This window comes from Nannospalax galili, unplaced genomic scaffold, assembly GCF_000622305.1.
Source record: "Nannospalax galili isolate Female #2095 unplaced genomic scaffold, S.galili_v1.0 scaffold648, whole genome shotgun sequence".
NCBI lineage: Eukaryota > Metazoa > Chordata > Mammalia > Rodentia > Spalacidae > Nannospalax > Nannospalax galili.
The window spans coordinates 2,828,119-2,849,192 of record NW_008360311.1 but is presented as its reverse complement, the minus strand read 5'-3'; the positions used below and the strand labels follow the sequence as shown (position 1 = coordinate 2,849,192).

The 21,074-nt window shown below is 47.5% G+C and overlaps 1 protein-coding gene across 2 annotated transcripts in view; it reads right to left on the bottom strand.

The window, feature by feature from the left end:
- The window catches only part of Hhat (hedgehog acyltransferase), a 351,875-nt gene that overhangs the window by 304,245 nt on the left and 26,556 nt on the right, over nt 1-21,074 (bottom strand). For both annotated transcript variants that reach the window (XM_029559467.1, XM_029559466.1), the window contains exons 2-3: nt 10,338-10,470; nt 3,762-3,829 (exon numbers count right to left, since the gene is read on the bottom strand). In XM_029559467.1, the coding sequence (XP_029415327.1) occupies nt 3,762-3,829; nt 10,338-10,428 (159 nt within the window). In that variant the 5' untranslated portion in view covers nt 10,429-10,470. The remainder of the gene's footprint in view (nt 1-3,761; nt 3,830-10,337; nt 10,471-21,074) is intronic.

Below are 21,074 nucleotides of genomic sequence, written 5' to 3'. Positions count from 1 at the left end.
AGGAGGGGAAAGAGGAGGGGAGAGGGAGGGGAAGGCAGAGGAGGAGAAGGGGGAGGAAGGGGAGGGGGAGGAGGAAGAGGTGTGTCAGGGCATGAGAAACAGGAGCTCTTCTGGGAGAACATAGGGAAAAATGACTCCTAAGACCCTTCATGGCTGCTCCCTGCTTGCTGAACACAATCTAGGCTCCACCTATTGTACCCAACAGCATAGGTGACCTGGCCCTGGCTGACCTGGGTTCACCCTCCTCCTCACACTCCGCCCTCTAACCAAGGCAAACCATCTTCCCCAACCCCAGGTGTCGTTCTTTTCCCAGTGTTTCCTTCCCATTTCCCAGCCTGCACCTCAGTGGCGAACCTCGGAACGGTTACGTGCACCCTGCCATCCCAGCTCAGTGGCTGCATTACTTCCTCACCATCCCTTCACCATTCTTCCATATTCCGAGCCCAGGGAAGACAGAAACTGAGCCTGGAGTGCCACAGCACCACCAGCACCCTGCACCCAGCACCCAGCACTCAGCATCCAGTGGGAGCCTCTTACCCAATGGGCACTCAGTGATCATCTGTTAAGGGAAGTTGTGTACCACCATGCCCACTCTGATATCCTCTTTTGATTAGAATTTAGACCCAGGCCCCTGCCGTAGCTTTCAGGAAGAGAGATGCTCATCAAGGAGCACCCAGCTGCTTAGGGTAGGGCGTCAGGCTTCTTCATCTGTTGGGCACTCAACAGGACTCAGAATTTCTTCTGTAACTCTAGGACTCCAAGCCAACCCACCCCATTTGAAAAACAATGGGCGGTAGGACGGTGGAAAGACAGGTAATCAGGAGCACCAAACAGATAGACAGGCAGTCAGGAGGACAAAGACTGGACAGGTAGCACAACACCAAGTCCTTGGGGCTCCACAGGGGCAACTCTGAGCACTGAGAACTTTCCCACCAAGCCAGTTGTGGCCTGAACATATGTACCCCCTACTGCAGGCCCTGTTAGGAGGGCTGTCATGGAGAATCTTGCGAAAGGTCATCTCCCAGACCCTGGAGCCTTGGAAAAATCTGATGGAGTGAGTGATGGGAGCCAGGAAGGCAGTGGAGATGCCCTTTGTCTGCACGTGGTGACACACCACGGGGTTGAACCTGCCTTACTGTAATCCCTCCAAAATGTGTTGGGGCCTGACCCCGTGTTCACATCTCACACTGCCTTACAATCGCTTCTCTTCAGCCAAGTCTCTTGGTCAAATAGTAGGCCTGCATATTTCTGCCTCTGGCAAAGAATTCTGTATTATCTGAAATGCCCAAACTAAGATTCTACACAGGGAAAGCAGACCACCCTGTGTAGTAAGAGATCTGCTAGTGCCACATTCCCAGAGCGACTTGCAGCGTCACTTCCCCTTGCTTCTCGAATCCCACTGAGCAGAAACCTCCCAAGTCTCCTCAGCTCTGAAGCAGACACAAGCCACTGACCCTACATTCTTACCAATGATCCTAAAAGGAGCCCTTGTGGATAAGAAACATCTAGAAAAGGAACCATGAATGCAAATCCAATTTACATCCAATTGGGGGGGGGGGCAGGTCAACTCCAGGTATCTTTCCTCAGAACACAGTCCACCTTGGTTTTTATTTAAGATTTATTTATTTTATGTGTATGGGTGTTTTGCCTGCATGTGTGTATGTGCACCACATGTGTGCAGTGCCTATGGAGGCCAGAAATGGAGGCCAGAGAGGATGTTAGATCCCCTGGAACTGGAGTTACAGCATTTGTTAGCCGCCAGGTGGGTGCTGGGAACCAAACCCAGGTCCTCTATAAGAGCAGTCAGTGCTCTTAACCACTGACCCATTTCTCCAGCCCCCAGTGCTCTTAACCTCTGGGCCATCTCTCTATATCTCGGAGCACATACCACCATGCCTGGCTTGCTTGCTTTTTTATTATTTACACACACACACACACACACATACACACATACACACACACACATACACACACCACACACACCCCACCATGCCTGGATTTCTTTCTTTCCTTATTTATTTACTGCTAGTATTATGTATGTACACATGCTAGCTCACACGCACCACAACACTCACGTACAGAGGTCAGAAGACAGCTTGTAGGAGGGAGTCATTGTCTCCTTCCACTGTGTGGGATTCAGGGATTGAACTCAGGCCATTAGGCCTGGTGACAAGTGCCTTTACCTGCCGAACCATCTCACCAGCCCTATGCTTGGCTCTTTTATGTGGTTCTAGGGATTGAACTCAGGTCATTAGATTTGTATGGCAAGCACTGTCCTGACAGCTACTTTCCCACCCCATATCCAATTTCTCATGGAAATGTCCAGTGGGTAGAGCCAGGAAGGATACCTCACCTAGGGCCAAACACTGGCTATACAAACACAATGCCTCTGTAGAGCTAGGGCTGGAAGAGGGGACAGACCAGCCTCACAAAGTAAATTTGTTGTAAGTCTAGAACCTGCATCTATCTCCCTGGGTACAAACCTCAGCACAGGGTGAACAGAAGCACTTTGGAAATGACTGCCTTCAAAATACCTGTGAAGAAGTGGGATGTTTAGAAGGCAAAGCGCTATCTTATGCCCAAACCTGGCTGGCCTTGGATCTGGTTTACTGCATACCCCAAGTCAAGCTAACACAGTGCTCAGATAACACCCTTCAAACACAGTGAAACAGGAAAATAAATACAGGGCTCACAAGAGGCTTTGACCTGAATCCCACCGTGAGCCAGCCCTGGACCTCCTACCATCCAGGTCAGCACTGACATGGATCGGGGGTCACTGACAGGGGAGGAATGAGAACTGGGGGAGGGGGTACTGGTGGGAGAAAAAGGGGACCCAGCCTCAGTCCAGTGAAGAAGAGGGGCCAGGACCCACCCAGGAAGGAAGTCCTTCCTGTCACGATGCCAAGTCTATGCCTGCTACCAAAGCAAACAAGGTCACAAGCTGTGGCAGGCGACAAAGGAGCTGGCTGCCACCATAGCATGCCCGGGAAGGAATCCCAGCCTGCTCCACGGCCGGCGGCACGGCTGACGACAGGGTGCAGAGACTGAAGGGAAGCAGCTCTGGGGTTGCCAACAGCTGCTACAGGAAGGGACAGGGGCCACATTCAATCTAAGTGACAAGAGGACATCAAAAAGGGGTCCCGAAAGCTGAGTGTTCCAGCACTCAGAAGGTTGAGGCAGGAGGATTACCATGAGTTCAAGGCCAGCCTCGGCTACATATCAGGACTCTCTCTCCAAAAACAAGAAACAGAGAAATAGGGAGGGTTGGCTGTGTAGCTCGGCTGGAAGAACGTTTGCCTAGCCTAGATGAAGTCCTGAGTTGGATCCCCAGTACCACATAAAACCAGCGTGGGCGGAGGTACACCCCTGAGATTCCAACACTGGGGAGGTAGAGATGGGAGGATCAGAGGTTCAAGGTCATCCTTGGCTACAGAGTGGGTTCAGAGTTAGCCTGGGCTACATGATACCCTGTCTAAAATTTCAAAAAATTGAAAAGAGCCGTCTAGAGCCGTACCAAAGTAGAAAATGCACTAACCAGTGAGGTTTCATAGTCAAGTTTCTGGTATGTTATGAAGATACAGGGCCAAGATTATAAAGCCAGGGAAATGCCTTATCCAACACAACACAGTCCACCTGACCACAGAAATGGACCAGAACCTCACATCGCCACTGAGCACACTTCCACTCTGTGCCGCAAAAAGTGAGTAAACGCGGATATGAGGCTTGAAACTTCAGGGGGCTGATCGTTAGCTACCCCGTACCTTCTTCAATCCTCCAAACAAAGTGCTCGTCTCCAGTTCAAATTCTTGATCCAGTTCCTCTTCATGTTCTGACAAGAAAAAGTCTCCATTAGTCACAAACCTAAACAACACTGGGTCTGAACAGAAGCAGCGACGGAAGAAGTTAGAATGTGCCCTGTGGACGCATCAGCACATTTCTTGACCCCTTCCCTATGCTGTGACCTAAGTTCTAGGAAGTGTATGTTGGGGCTGATGGGAATAACCCCTCAACTTGTAGGAGGGTCACAAAGGGAAAGGGGGTCAAGGGAGAAGGTGCCCGACATAGGGAAGCAGGGAGTACTGGTGCCAGGCCCCCCTGCACAGACTGACTCAAGATTGGAGTGGCTGCCACTGCACAGTAGGACAGAGCATTAACAAGGAGTTATAAAATGGAATCGGGTCAGGACAGTAGGCATGCTTACAGGTAAACAATAAAATTACTTTTAAAATATTTGTATAGCAAGATTAAGACCTTGTCTCAAAACAACCACAAAACAGGAGACAGTGGTTCTCCTAAGGCTGAGTGCCCTCCATGATGACTAAAGAGACAGCTCTGTGACTCCCAGCCTCACACAAGAGCAATCCTCCTGCCTCAGCCTCTCAAGCGTTTGGATCATAGGCATGAGTCACCACCCAGACAGTCTTAAATTAGCTAAGAGCTCACAGATGTGACACTGTACTGATCAATACCAAACAGATGCTGAGAACCTGCATCATTTGCCACACAAAAAGCGACAGCCCTCAGGACCTCTGTGAGGCTGCTGGCAGGACCCCACAGCCTCACTCTTTGGACAGCCTGTTTCTATGCTCAATTTTCCCATGCCATTGGGAACCCCCCCCCCATGCCATGAAGGACTGAGCCTGGGCACCCCCGTGCCATCAAAGACCTCAGGCTGAAACAGTGTTCTCCTCTACAGCCCAGATCCACTTCCCAAAACAGCCTGAGAACACAGAAATAACGCAGTTTCCAACCATGAGCCCTGATTATCGGGCATCTGTTTGTGCTCCCTCTTTGCAAAAGGCTGCATCGATTCCCATCCACCCACATTCTAATCACTGCCAGTGAATCTGCTGTATAAGTCAATTACTTAAAACCTCTAACCTTCCACTTGGGGTGGGGTCATCCAAGAGTGACAATCAGGAGTCACACACACACACACACACACACACAGGATAATCGGAAAGGAGACACACATACATATACACAGAATAATCAAGAAAAGGAGACAAATACCACATACATGATAATCAGGAAGCAGACACACACACACACACACACACAGAGAAAAATCAGGAAGGAGACACACATACATACATGGTAATCAGGAAACAGACACACATACACACACACACACACACACACACACACACACAGTCATGTCCTCCTGTTTCTATGCATTTGAAAAATTCTAATCAGCCCGCACTTCTCTTGGAAGCGCAGGGACACAGCAGACTGTGGCAATAAATGGAGAGATAGAGGGAACAGAAAAGACGGGCTTCTGGAGATAGAATTTAATGGCAAGCTACTCTCAAATATTCATAAGCAGATTATCACACAGGAGAGATGTGATGAAGAACAGGTTTTCCATGACACTTGAGGCTTGGGGCTTCTTTCCCAGAGAATGAGAAATAACCCAGTAAAAACAAATCAGATATGTAAATAGGATGCAAAACAGCAAACTGCAAGAAGGCCAGACCTCACAAGGGCCACCCCTCTGAACACCATGCAGATCACTGACAAGCCCGTGCTTCCAGCAGGGTCCAGCAGGGAGCACAGATAGGGGAACAGGGCTGAGAGGCTGGGGCACCAGACACTAGAGGTTGCTCTCACCCACAAGGTTTGTCCAAGTATTGAGTAGGGGCTGGAGAGATGGCTCAGTGGTTAAGAGCACTGGCTGATCCTGCAGAGGACCGGGGTTCAGTTCTAGCACCCACAAGGCAGCTAACAACTGAAGGAAAGCCAGCCTAACATGCTGAAAGCACTGACCATCTGTCCACCCGGCCCCCCACTCCAGAACAGAAATACATCCTAAGAAAGGACATGTGGTTTCTTATCAGCCTTCTTGTAGATGTGATTCCTAATCAAATCCCCTATCAGAACTTCCTATCTGACCTTCCCTGATCCCAAGGGAGGAGCATCTCCCAAGGACGCATACCCCCCACCCCCGCCTTCTGGAATTCTGGAAAGGCACCCACCTTCTGAGATTCCAGGGAGGCATGGCCGCTTTTCTGGGTCCATCTATAAACCCTAGACCTCCCCCAACCCCAATGCCCCAACCTCCATACCCTCAGGAAGGTTTCTGTTGAGGTTGGATTTCACTTCTACTTTATCATGTCCCTTCTTACCCCAAATTCTAACAACAACTGTCCATAACTCCAGTTCCAGAGAATGCAGTGCCTTCTTCTGGCCTCCATGGGCACTGCATGACAGGGGTGCACTGACATGCATGCAGGCAAAATACTCATACACATAAAATAAAAATATTTTTTTTTAATTAAGTAGGACTGGAGAGATGACTTTGTTGGTAAAGCACTTGCTGAGTTCAGACCCCCAGCACCCATTTAAAAAGTCAAGTGTGGGGGCTGGAGAGATGGCCCAGCAGTTAAAAGCACTGGCTGCTCTTGCAGAGGACCCAGGTTCAAGTCCCAGCACCTACATGGCTGCTAACAATGATAGCTCTAGTTCCAGGGAATCTGACACCCTCTTCTGCCCTCTTCAGGTGTTGCAGGCACATAATGCACATAGATACATGCAGGCAAAACATTCATGCGTGTGAAACAAACATATTTAAAAAATAAAATAAAAACCCAGGTGTAGCAGTGAACACCTGTAACCACAGCACTAGAGAGGTAGCGACAGGAGGGGTTTGGGGTCTTAATGAACCAGCTAATCAGTGAGCTCTGGGTTCAGTGGGAGACTGTATCTCAAAAACTAAGTCAGAAAAGTCAGGCATAGTTTTTAAAAGGCACAGGCCTTCCCAGCACCCAGGAGGCAGAGGCAAGCAGATCTCTGTGAGTTTGAGAATAGCCTGGTCTGCACAGCCAGTTCCAGGCCAGCCAGGACTACATAGATAGACCCTGTCAAAACCCAAAATGAATAAATAAATATTAAATCAATTAATAAGAGAGTGCAAGGAAGGCCCTCCACGTTGTCTGCTGTTTTCTCAGCCACCACAGTGCTGTATTTGGGGTACTGCTCCTGAACCCCATCATCTACCTTAAGGACCAGATTCAATACAGAAAGAGATGTTAATGCTGGTGTGAAAGGGGCTGGGCTGGGAGGCCTGGAGTTCCTACAGGAAGACAGTGACCTGGGTATTTCCTGAGACACTAGCCATGGGTGACAAGGAGAGGGTCGACACCACCAGGAACCGTGGCCACGCACAGTCAACACCCTGGGACAGGTGGTCTGGCCATGGTGGCCCCACCCACTGTCAGCTGACTGGCCCAGTTCCCAGGGCAAAACCACCTGTTCAAGAACAGAACCTCTGCCCTTTCCCCTACCCTAGAATGGGCTCTCTCTAGCCCTCTTGCAAATAAATCCTCTAATCACAAAAGTCCTTCCCTCCTCACCAAGCCCTTCTGCTGTGAGAGGTCCATGTACTGTGTGACTGTGTAAGAGTCAGCTTACAGTGAGCTGCATGAGCTGTTCTCACAGCCCGGGTAGTAATGACTAAGCCCATGGGGTAGGTGAGGTGCAGGAAAAGGTAAAAGGCACAAGGTGAGCAAGTGTGACGGCAGCTGTGTTCCACTTCGGGCACACCTGCTGTACAAAAACAAAGAAAGTGGGGGTGGCAAAGCAAATAGAAACTTTGCACCATTAAAACAAGGCTCTTTAAAAAATACTAGGGCTCCCAAAGAACGGTAGAGAGAGAGTGTATTTAAAGAAACATTCATGACAAATCACTAAGATTAAAGAATGAAGATTAAGTGAAATGAAAACTCAGAACAGCAGAAAGCAGAGCTGGGTTTGTGCAAATGTTGATAAACGGTGACTTTTCAGGGCAGTTACTGCACAGAAGGCATGCTCTGCAGCCGTGGGGTCAGCAGGATCCAGACCAGTTACTGTTCACTAGAAAATGATCTTCACGGAACATAGAAAAACTGCTAGAGTTCATAAATCAATCCAAAATCTGTTCTTTGAGAAAGGGAATAACCCTACTAAATGGATAAATCTGAAAAATTTCTAAAGACAAGTAAAATTAGAGGATACAATATCCAGAACATTCTAAGAAAATGATACAACTATAGACCACGCAAGCAAAAGCTTAGTGATGTGGAAAAGATTAGGGCTCAAACTGGCTTATGAAGAAAAATACCTAAATATGCCAACAACCCAGAAAGATGCTGGAAAGTTTTCAATGACTCTGATTCCGAAGAGACTTCAGGCTGAGGCTTCAAGTAGCAAGGACACAGGCTTCATATGCCACTTACAAAACAGCTTACAGAGCAGGGGCTCCCCATTTCTATGGTAAAAGTTGTAGTGTACCGATCTTAAGATCTGAGGATGACACTACAGTCCCACCAATCTCCCTTAGAAACAGCTACATATTTTTTTTCAACTTAAAGAAAAGCACTGTATTTAAAATGCAGCGGCTGCCAGGCATGGTGGTGCACATCTTTAGTCCCAGCACTCAGTAGGCAGAGGCAGGTGGATCTCTGTGAGTTCAAGGCCAGCCTGATCTACACAGTGAGTTCCAGGACAGCTGGGGCTACAGGGAGACCCTGTCTCAAAAAGACAAAATAATACAAAAAACAAACAAACATGTATAGTCACCCTGGGTGGGTAGCAGGAGCCTCTGGATTGCTACTGAAACTTGATTCCCTTAAAATAGCAAGCTAGTAGGTCAAAAGAAGAAATCAGATAATCTTCTGAATAGATGCCTTAAAGTAGATAAAATTCAACCCTTGACAGCTTTTTATGTGTTTGTTTGTGTATATGTGTGTGCATGTTCATATCTGTGCAGGTGTGGGTATGTGTGTGTGTGTAAGTATGTATGAGTGTATGTGCATGCGTGCGCGTGTGCGTGAGAGAGAGGGAGGGAGAGAGAGAGAGAGAGAGAGGACTACCTTGGCTGTTGAATATCATCCACTTTATTTTTCAGACAGGGTCTCTCACTGGCCAGTGCTGTCCTCTGCAGCTGGTGTTAGCGAAACAGAGAAAGGTCCAGTCCAACAAGTGAGTGGGTATCTCAGTAAATTGATGGAAGGTGGAATAGATAAGCCGACATAAATATCCATACTACAAACCAGAAATAATCAGCTAGAAAATACGGAAAATATAATTGGAAAACAGCCCAATCACAAACGAAGGAAGAGACTCCGAAATCATATTGATAAGACTTTTGGAATGATCCGTGAACTTCATTAAGGAAAGTAGAAGGACCTAATAACTGCAAAGTCGTCACCACATCCTAAACGGAGGCACACAGTGTTAGAACATACCAACTACTTACGAATTAAGCTCACTGAAATTCTAATTAAAACTCTGAATTGAGGAGGGGCGGGGTGGAAAGCTTGACAATTTCAAATATGTACCAGGAAAAATAAACCAGTAAGAATCACTGGGAAAGATCCAGAAATAACAACCTGTAGGAACTCACTCCACCAAAGACTTTGATGGTTTATAAAACTGGAACCGGTGTGGCTCTGGCCTGAGCACGCTGAGAAATGAATGAAGCCAAGCAGCAGTGTAAGGATTGAATACACGGTCAGGACAGCATTGTAATCCAACAGGGAGACATTCAGGGCTGTGTAGTTGACTGTTTGCGGGGGAAATTATCTAACTCTATTGTAAATCATATACCAAATGCATCTGAGATGGCTCGACTGACCCACTGAGCCACCACACCTGCCTGGCTCCGGCTCCTCTTTAAGACAGCTCAGCAAGCCCAGTGTGGTGGCTTCTGCCTCTAATCCCATCACTCAGGAGGCCAAGGCAAGAAGATTGTTGTGAGTTCAAGGCCAACCAGGGCTCCAGTGTGAGTTCAAGACCAGCTTGGGTGACTTAGCAAGACCCTATCTCAAAATAAACAGGAAACGAAGAGGGTTGAGAAGATGGTCCAGCGGTACAGCCCTTGCCTGGCACGCGGCACAAGATCCTGGTTCTCACTACTGAAAAATGTGGAGGTGGAGCCGAGAGGACTGCATCACTAACACCTTGGACGGCTCCATGTGTCTGAGAGACGTCTATGAACAAGGGAGCAGAGAGGGAAATGAGTTTACTTTGAATTCTTTCTGTAAATTCCCTTCGTGGCCTTGGAGAGAAGTTGAATCCAACTCTCCTACTAGGCAGGGCCTGAGGACACAGCTCATCCGCAGATCAGGTGCTCTGAGCTTCCAGCACTAAGAAGTGCAGCAGTTATTGGGGAAGATGAGCCACAGACCCAGCACGGGAGACACAACTTCCTGGGCTCACGTCAGGGATTCAAATCATCCACATCTGGGGAAATGAGGCCGAGCCCAGTCACATTCTCCACGGGAGCGTCTTCCACCTCAGAATCTTCCACCTCAGACACTCCTGGCCCACTTCTTTGACAGGGTATCAGAAAAGCTTACCTCTGGAGACTTTGTAAACTTCATAGAAAGAGTAGAAGTGGAAGCCCAGTGAAGCCAGCAGGTAAAGAGACAGTTCCTGTGGGGGCAGCATTGCCTGGAGTCACATCGGTTCCCAGTGCAGCCTGGGGAGTTTCTAGGAGAGAAACAGACAAAATGTGGAAACACAGACACAGCACCTGTAACATCGGTTGAGTTAGTGCCGCTCCCAATGACTCTTCGCTTTTTAAGGTGACATAGACATAATCCCAACTAAATCCTTGCTCCCAGTGAGCTTACCCCACCCTGCACACAAAATAACCAGCACACACACACATATACACACCAACATACACATATACACACCAACACACACATACACACACCAACATACACGTATACACACCAACACACACACATATACACATAAACCAACACACACATATACATATGCATACCAACACACACACATAAACCAACGCACATGCACAAACACACTCCCCACATGCCTAGCTCTTTTCCTAGGAGCATCACAGACTTTACCACAAAATACAACCAAGAGTTCCCTCATCTGTGTGACACATCCTTCCCCCACCCCCACACCCCAGGTGAAAAACAAGGACCATGAAGTCTAAGTCCCCAGCACCATGCCACATACCTAGAATGTAGCAAGAGGAGAAGACCAGGTTCCCCATGAGTACAAATTCTTGAAAGCCTAAGTAATAGCAAAGCACAACCTCCAAGCCTCCTCCTCCTTCCCCCCTCCCCCCTCCCCCTCCCCCTTCCCTACTTCTCCCCATCTTCCTCCTCCTCTCTCTCTTGTTTCTCCTCTCTCCCTCTCCTCTGATGTCCTCCCACCATGGTATATCAGAACGCCTTCCAGGTCTGTGACCTTCCTAAAAGGATGCGCACGTCACCCCAGACACTGAAGCAGACACCACCAGCACCCCACCCCCATTCAGCCTCTTTTCTCACACAGGAACTGGACTGTTATCTAGACACATGGACAATGTCCTCCACACATGAGACTATGCTTATCCCCTCATAAGTGGAGGGAGGGAGAGGCTGTGGGTAGCCCCCTCTTCTCTTCATGCTGATCAGGGTTGGGACAGTCTCTTTGGACTAAGAGCCAAAAGCCACATGAAAACCGTGGAGATGGTGCCCCAGTCCTTGACTCCACACCTCGCCCCACAGCTGCTTTGGGCCACACCTAGCTGGACTGTCACATAAACAGAAACAAACTTCTAGACCACCAGGCCTCCACTAGTCCAGGCTCTCCGCTATGGGAGCTGTACCTGCATTCTAGGTAACAGGGAAGGGAATGGAAAGCTGTCCGAATAGTCTACAGATTAAAGGATCTCCAATGTCTCCAAGCAACAGAGCGAACTGAATTTAGGGGCTGGAAAGATGTCTCAGTGATTAAGATCACTGGCTGCTCTTGCAAAGGACCCAGGTTCAGTTCCCAGCACCCATATGTAGCTAAGGACCATCTGTAACTCCAGTTTCAAGGGATCATATACCTTCTGTTGGCCTCCATGGGCACTGCACACATGTGGTACACTTTCATGCAAAACATTCGCACACACATAAAATAAAAACAAAGGAAATGTTTAAATGGAGTTGACTAAATTAAAGCTCTTTTATATAAACATCCTAAAGATTCATCATGATGGACACCAAATTAAACTGGGCAAACTTTTAAGTCCCCAGCAATCACTTCTAACCTAGAACAGGAACCAGGAACCATTATCTCCTTGTTTTCAAAGGAGGGGAGCATCTTTCATAAGACAATGTGATAAGCCACACAGCTGGAAAGAATCGAGCCAGGACCAAAGACAAATACTCCTGTGGAATCTATGAAGGTTGAAGTTACAGAAGCCGATGATAGAACAGTGGTAGCTGGGGGCTACAGCGGTGGCTGGAGTTAATAACAATGCAGTATGTCCTGAGAATTGCCAAGAGCCACTCTTATGTTAATGTTAAATGTCAGCACAGAAATCGAAGTACGTGAAGTCAGGGCTTTGTAGTTGCCTTACCTTAATCTCTTCAAAACAGATACTCAAATCAAAACAGCACATTGTACATCGTGAAAACATACAATTGTCCCCCAAAAGAATGACTGAGTGGGGGATCGAATCCAGGACTGCCTGGCCTCTGTCCTCTGCCAAAGCCAGCCCAGACGCAAAGCCCAACATCTCCTTTGCTCAGAGTCTAACTTAGAACCTGCCACACACGTTCCTTTTAGTCTACCAAGAGGAAGGGAGAAGGGAAGTAAACAAGAGTTCCCGTGGTCATGACCTAGACGCTGTCCAGGAAGGTTGGTCTGGTTTCTTCTGTGAGATACAGCAGTGTTCTAAACCCATTTATGACAACATTGCACCCCCATAAACCCAGTGCAAAATATCATGAGGCACACGCATTTAACAGTACCCCAAAAATCCCAAGGCGAGCTATTTTCAGTTGGGGGCCATTTGTGCTGTTGTCTCCTGTCCAGACAGACCTGGAATCGTCTCTCCCGCCTCAACTGTGTGCTCACACGCACAGAGGCCGTAACCTCGCAGCCTGAGATGCAGCGGCAAAGGGTAGCGCAGGTTTCTTTCCCCGTCACAGTTCCGTGAACAGATTTGTTCTCACCGTAGAGCGCAGCCGCCTCAGATTTCAGTTCTTTCTTCTCCTTACTTGGTGAGGAACTTTCAGCTTGTCTCCTAAAGGAAACACTGGAAGGCTTCTCTTTGGCAGGTGTGAATTCCCAACAACTCAATTCTTGCACTATGGAGTCATTGTTAACAAAAATGAGGGTTACTTAACATAAGCACCCCAATGCTGTGACAGCTCATCTATGAGCTAAGACTAAGGGACCGGTGGGGGGTGAAGGTGGCGTGGATGCACTAGGCAAAGAGAGGAGTTGTGTCCTCGGCAGGTGGGGCTGGAGAGCCGCCACGCCATCTCATGCCACTCAGAACAGTGCACTATCTAACACTGAAAAATTGTTCCCCTCTGGAATTTTCCAGTTCATATGGGTCATAATTGGGAAGGTAAGCAAAACCCTGAGTAAGAGAGGTCTCCTGGGCATTTAATCATCTGAAAGAAGCTTCATGAAGAATCACTGTCCAGAGGCAAGGAGGGCCGCTGTCCAGGTCTCAGTGGAACGAGGAGAGAGAGCACTGGAATGGAACCAGGAAGAGGAGAGATAAAGTTCTACGCAAACTAGTCCAGGCCTTGGCAGGGGCTGGCAAGTTCAAACAAATAAACAACAACAATCAACAAACAATAATGGGCAGTCCAAAGCTGCAGGACTGCAGGTTCCAACACTGCGAGATGCTATTGACTAGAGCAAGAAACTCAAGGTCAGTGAAGACAGACAGGAAAGCAATTTCATATCACATTTTGGAAAGATAATTTTTTAAGTATCTTTCATAAAATCAAAGAGACCCACATCCACAGAATAAAATTTGGGCATAAAATGGCAAGAATTCAGCCAACAGCTTTTCTGCACTGCAACGACCTCCACCCTCACCTCTGCCATTTAATCCCCCTGCCTTCACCTCGAAAACCCTCACAATTCTTTTCTCCTGTCCAGGAATCAGAATTCCACTAAGGGAAAGAGGATCCACCCAGAAACAGAGAGCAGCCAGCAGTGACCAGCCAGCAGTGACCAGAGTTCTTCCTCCAGAGAGCAGGGCTTTCCTGACAAAGCCCGAGGGCTGCAGGCTCAACTGTGCTGGAAGCTTCTCCCAGGAATCTTCCAGTATCAGTCTGGGGCTCAGTTGGTAGAATGCTTGTCTAGCATGCGTGAAGCCTTGAGTTTGAGCCCCAACACCATATAAACCACACTTTGTGGAACACATCTGTAATCCTAGTACTTGAGAGTCAAGGCAGGAGGATTAGAAGTTCAAGGCCTCAGTGAACTAGCCTGGGGTAAATGAAGCCAGCCTGGGGTAAATGGAAGCCTGTCTCAAAAAATCCAGTATCACTCAAATGTACTTTACTCTGATGCATGTAACGAATGAGTTCTACCTCTTCCGTTTTAAATTCCTTTTCTGTTCCTCTCTCATAATTATTACATTTATATATTTGGGGGAGGGGCACACATACCACAGTGCCACATGTGGAGGTCAGGGGACACCTTTTGAGAGTCAGTTCTACCATGCGGGTCCCAGAGATGAACTCAAATCGTTAGGCATGTGGTAAGTGCCTTTACCTGCAGAGCCATCTGGCCGTTCCATCTGTTCCTAAATCTTCATCCAAGCACTAAATGAACCGTAACCAGACACACATGCCCCAGCTCCTCACTAAGCCAGAATTCCTTCCGGACAGCAAGACCAACTAACTGTTCCAAGCCTTATTTTCCTTTGTTCTTTGGGGTGGGGTTTGTTTTGGGGTTTAGTTTTGTTTTTTTGGGTGCATGTGTACATGTTCATCTATAGGCATGAGCAGTTGTGTGCACACATGTGTATGCCTACATGTAAAGCCAGAGACTGGCTGTCTTCGTCGATTGCTTGTCTTATGTTTTGAGGGAGGGTCTCTCACTGAACCTGGAGCTCACCAATTTGACTAGTTGGCCAGTGAGCTCCAGGGATCCTCTTGCCTCCACTCACAGCATTGGGGTTATATATAGCTGTATACCACTGTGCCTGGCTTTTTTATCACACGTGGGGGCTGGAGATCTGATCACAGGTCTCCATGCCTGCACAGCAAGCTCTTTACCAACTTAACCATCTCCTCAGCTCCTGTTCCACGTCTTAAATGCCCCTCTATGTGGTTTTGCGACCATTTAGAAATAGCTCTGACTTAACAAGCATGGGTCACAGATTACCTGGGCTGAAAAAGCATAATCTCATGAGGGTTACAAGCCGGGGGGTAATCATAATCTAATAAAAAGAAATCAAGACCCAGAGCAGTTAAGGAACTGCTCAGAGTCACACAGCTTGCAGCAGAGCTTGGACCCACACCCAAGTCTAACTCCACAGCTTCCCCTCAACACCTCACTTTTTCAGTAAAATAGTCATTTTTTTTCTCAAAATCTATAATAAAATCAGTCTACCAGAATGCTAACTGGTGGTATAAGCTATCTAAATGTAAATAAATCTAAATAAGGAATACTTGTAGATACTCCCTAAGAAAACTTAGAAGTCAACAGAATATAATTAAAATACACATGAACATCTACATTTCTTCAAAGATTACCTGCAGAAGGCAGACTAACCCAAGCTAGCTTATGTAGCCGAGACAGTTGGCAGACTGTAGCGAAGGGCTGAGTGGAATGGAAATATTAACAGTTCTAAGTTTAGGAAAAAATGAACACTCCAGAAACCACACAGTAATGCAGACGGGAGCGGAGAGGGGCGCAGCGGCTGAGGGACCACAGCTCTGACACGGGGGATGTGGAGTGAGGCTTTGGCGGAGTCCCAAAAAGTGACGAGGCCTCAGCTCTTCCCCACAGGCGGCTGGGTGTTCGGAACAGCAGTCTTTTTCACAAGATAAATTACATGATTCTTTTTTTTTTTTTTTTTTTTGAGACAGGGTCTCCCATAGCCCCAGTTGGCTGGCAACTTGCTTTGTCGAGCAGACTAGCCTCGATCTCACACCACACCTGGCTAAATTACATGACCCCCCCACCCCCAAACCAGGTCTAGATTCACAGTGTCCCTCATATCACAGCTCCCTCCAAAACCAGTGACACCTGGCTACGTCCTATGAAGGGGAGCTACTTCCCCAAATCCTGCACTACCACGCCAAGCAGAGGGGTGGTCCCAGAACTCAGCAGGAAGTCTAACACAGGTTGATTTTTTTAATAAATACTAGCAACTTCCAAATCTTCACCAAAACAGGATGCACCCGTTCTGGGCGCAGCTTGGTAAACCCCACCCTGCCACCCTTTGCTGGCTTTGAACAACGGATGCTGTTCTTCCTCAGAATTCTCAGTGAGGGCAATCTGGGTGGTTGTGCTGACATCACCCTGGAGTTGCCCATGTGACTAGAGTCCCTGCTCAGTTCAGGGACAGATGATGACTTAAGGAAGTCTGGCTTTGGTGCCAACAGTCACTGGGTGCCTCAATCCTCCCTGACATGGGTCCTGATCCCCCAGCCGAATGAACAGGGCCTTTTCCTTCATGGGGAGTTTAGGACTCTAATGACAAACGTTGAAAGGCACAGAGTCCCTCGAGGCCTCACTCCCCTATCAAGATGAGATTTTAATGGCCACAGCTAGTCAAAGTATAACCCAGGTTCCAGGGGAAACATCTCTTTTTTGGGACCAGCAGCCTCCGTGCTTTGTAGGGGACAGGAGGGCAAAATCACATCATCAAGTACATTACAGGCAGTCACTAACAAAGAAAACCCGGGGAATGTGCTAGAAAGTACATTTCAGGGAGTATCTCTTCCCTCCCCAGCACCAGGACTGGACTCCCACATGCTAGCACATACTGCCGCTGCGCTCCATCCCGGCCTCTACAATGGGTCTCTGTTACATAAAATGCCACGGAGGCTGTCCTCATACGCCCTTGCTCACACTCAAAACATTCTGGTCAGTGATGACTGTATAATAACAGTCCCATAAAGACCATGTCACCTAGTGACGTCACAGCATCATAGCGGTCTTCAAACGGACTTCATAGAGAAGTTCACACTATGACAAAGGTGCCTGACAATGCATTTCTCAGAATATATCTGTATTAAGTGACGTGACCATGGGTCTATTTTATATATACTGACTCAAAATCAGTACAGACCTCACAGCTATCAAGCCTCATCTCTAGCCATCTCGGGAATCCCTGCTGCAGTGCCTACCTTGACCACTCGTGGGGACATTGCCAGGCAGACAGGCTGTTCCCAAGCGATACTAACAAGCCTCATACTAAGTCCTCAACCTCAGTTCAAACTGCTCTTATTACTAAGGGCACTATGAAGGCTTTATTAATCTTTAAGATTTATTTTTGATTTATTTATTTTTGGCCCCAGCTGGCCTGGAACTCACTATGTAGACCAGGCTGACCTGGAACTCACAGAGATCTGCCTGCCTCTGCCTCCCAAGTGCTGGGACTAAAAGGCATGTGCCACCATGCCTGGCTTTATTCTTATTTTTAATTGTGTGTACACATGTGTCCCTGGGGGTGGGGGAGCAGGGTATGTGCACATGAGTGTAGTTGCCCAAGGAGCCTAGAAGAGGACGTTGGATTCTTTGGAGCTAGAGTTACAGGCAGTTGTGAATCACATGATGTGGGTGCTAGGAACCAAACTGAGCTCTCTCTCCAGCCTCTAAAACAGGTTGTTTTCTAATCCAATGTTATAAACTTAAAAAAAAATAAAACTGAAAGAAAATTAAATCCAAAAGCAGAATTTTATGCTCAGTCCTCACCTTAGCATTTTCTGACTTCCGAATCAGAACAGTATCAATCTTATCATCAAACATGTCCCTAAGTCTTTTTATATGAACGTTAAAGACCAGAAAATGTGAGTCAGTTTTTTAAGCCCCTGATTCAACATTTTCCCCTTGACAATTCTCAATCTGTTGTAAGCCCAAGAGCATTGCCCACTATGCCTGATCCTCCTCAGATCCCCACATTAGGCAAATCTGAACGAGCTATTTCTTTTCTTACAATATATTTCACATAATTTTTTAAATTTAAGGATACTTTTTAAATTTTAAGGTTTTTAAGAGGTGAACTTACAGTTCAAATCAGGCTGTGCCCTACCCTAAGCTATTCCTAATTCTGTAAGACAGTGTTCTGGGTTTTTGTCGTCGTCCCCCTCCCCCCGCATCCCCCCAGAGCTGAGGACCAAACCCAGGGCCTTGCACTCACTAGGCAAGCACTCTACCACTGAGCTAAATCCCCAACCCCAAGTTTTTTGTTTCGTTTTCTAGTTTGTGCCTCACCTTGAGAGACTCCATTTTGTGTGCAAACACGGACACAGGGTGATACTTATCATGTGCACATGAACACCATTTCACCAGCACCACCCACAAGGCACAGACCGATAACTTCCTCCTAAATGCAGTCAAAGCACACTGGGACCACATAAGCATACTAAAATCATAGCAGAAAAACCAGACTGAAGATCCTATCAAACACATCAGACTGAGGACAGGGTGCAGCACCCTCATCTGGACGCCCCAGGGAAGACACCTACCCCTGCAGTGGCCTTACCACCTGTCATCTGGTCACCCCGTGTGTGCATCAAGGAACCCACTATCAAAGGGCTTCAGCTTGGCTCTGGTCCCCACAGCTGATGCTCTACTCAAACTGACGAGTATCTGTCCACCAGTTTGTCCATCCAAACGTCCTTCCAAGCATCTGTCTGGCCCCGGCTCTGCTCTTCACTCTAGCCTCCAAGATGCTGCCTCTCACTTCTGCAGCTAGTGGACCCTGCAGCAGGCCAGCAGAGGTTAGAATCCAGCTCCCTTTGCAGCGTCATCAGCCTGTGTACACCCACAGTGAGGCCTCTGTGGAGTCCCTTGAATCCTCTTTAATACTTCTATGGCATTCTATAGCCTACATACAGACACACAGCCATAGTGTAAGAATGTAAGGAATCTGAGAGCCCTGCTGCAGACCCTAGTTGTGAAACTGCCCTCATCCTCAAAAGGTTTAACAGGAGGCTACATCCTCTGTCACATGGGTTCTGAGTCTCCTCTGAGCCCTGCCATGCTGTCTCTCCTAATGGGGCCCCACCACTATTGTCTGTCTCTCTTTTCACGGCATTAACTCTCCTAATAAACTCCATCATCCCCGGTAATCCTTGTCAGTGTCCTTGTGACCCACCTGTGCCATCCAACCTCCCGAGGTTGGATCATATCGGATTGCTTATTGGGTATTTGCGGCTCCTCTTTTAGGAAGTGACATCTGCCCAATTTTCCTACAAAGCTGCCCATCCGATATTTTCCTGTTATTGTTTAATTTTATGTGTGTGTACAAGTGTACCGCATGCCTGAGGAGACCAGAAGACTCTGGAACTCCCTGAAACTGGAGTTATGGATAGTTGTTAGCTGCCATGTGGGTGCTGGGAACAGAATCCCAGTCCTCTGGAAAAACCACTGAGCCATTTCTCCAGCCCCCGATTCAACCTTCTTCCTCCTGATGTATGGGATGACTCCAGAGTGTGAGTATGATGAGTCTGTACATCTGTACACAGTATGTACTGTGAATACTTTGCCCATTCTATAATCTAAAGATTCTTTATGGACTCATTAGATGACTACAAATTCATGCCAATATTCTCCTTTACAATCAGTAATGTCTGTGCGTGTGCCTAGGTCATCACATTCATGGTGAATCTTGATTAATGCTTGCACAGAGGAAGATAGGAAGTCGATTCAGTTGAACGCAGAGGCCTATCGCTCGGCAGGCCTGCTGTGAGCACAAGGTCAGAGTGAGCTGCAGAATGAGGACTTGTCTCTAAAAAACAAGAAAATTATGAGTCGATATGGATTTCCCGTTGACCCCGTGTCCTCTCTGGGCCGCCCTTTCCCCAGTCTGCTCAGTGCCACCCAGGTGAAAATCAAGAGGTCACACCTGTAGGCTGGCATGCCCACTCCATGAGTCTCACGTACCCAACACTCACTACATAACTACGTGTTGATCAGCTGAGAGAGCATGTAGAATTTCTGAGTAACTGTCAGACTTAGCAGTTTCTATTTTTTTTAACATAATCTCGGTTTTTATTGGATTTGGGGAGGGGGTTCTTGCTGTTGTTTTTTTTTTTTTTTACAGACAGGGTCTCACCATGTAACCTGGCAATTGCTATGTAGACCAGGCTGGCTTCAAACTCAGAGGTCAGCCTACCTCTGCAGCCCCAGTGAAGGCACTAAACATGTGTACCACCATGCCCTAGCCTGGATTGGTTTTTTTTACTGACTCTGGATTACCTTCCATTATTTTTAAATCTTTGTTAATTTCTCTCCCTCCAAAAAGTTTTTGTTGTTTTGTTGCACCCAGTTTTTCCTGTGCTGAAGCTCAAACCCAGGGCCATGCACATGTTCAGCAGACACCCTACGCACTGAGCCGCAGCCACAGCCCTGCAAAAAAAATTTTGTTTTTCATGGGCATCTAATTTTATCACTTTTTCCTCTTTTATTTGGGGTGCTGGGTTAATTGAATTTATTCCTTTCTAATGTTGAACAAAGCTCACATTCCCAGAATACATCTAAATCAGTCGTGGTCTATTGTCCTTTTTATACATTGCTGGGTTTGATTTACCAATACAGTTCTTTGTCTCTTTACTGTATCTTTTGAATTTTTTAAATTGACTTTGGTCTTACATGCCATTGCTCACACTGACATCTTCAGATCCTTCTAATGTGTGGGATAAAGTCCTAATTGAGTCCTTTTCCTTCCCGTGGTGTCTGAATGTAAAATGTCCCCGGTAGACTTGGGGCTTGAACGCTTGGTCCCCAGCTGTCCTGTCTGGAGGGCTGTGAAACCTTTAGGAAGTACAGGCTTGATGGAGAAAGTGGGCCTCTGGGGGAAGGCCTTGAGGTTGACAGCCCTGCCCCACTTCCTGTCTGTTCTCTGCGTCCAGCTATAGATTCCAGGAGACCCGCAGGCCTCCTGCTCCCTGCCTTCTCCACCAGGGGCTGTGTCCTCCCCACTGTGATGGAATGATCTAGAACTGTGGGCCAGAGGAAACCCTTCCTCCCTCAAACTGCTTATTGTCAGGTGACTAACACAAGGATTACCAAGCACCACATGATAGCTACCTTCCTGCCAACTTGACTGGATTTAGACTCCCAGGTGAGGCAGACCTCTGTGTTAGTGAGGGATT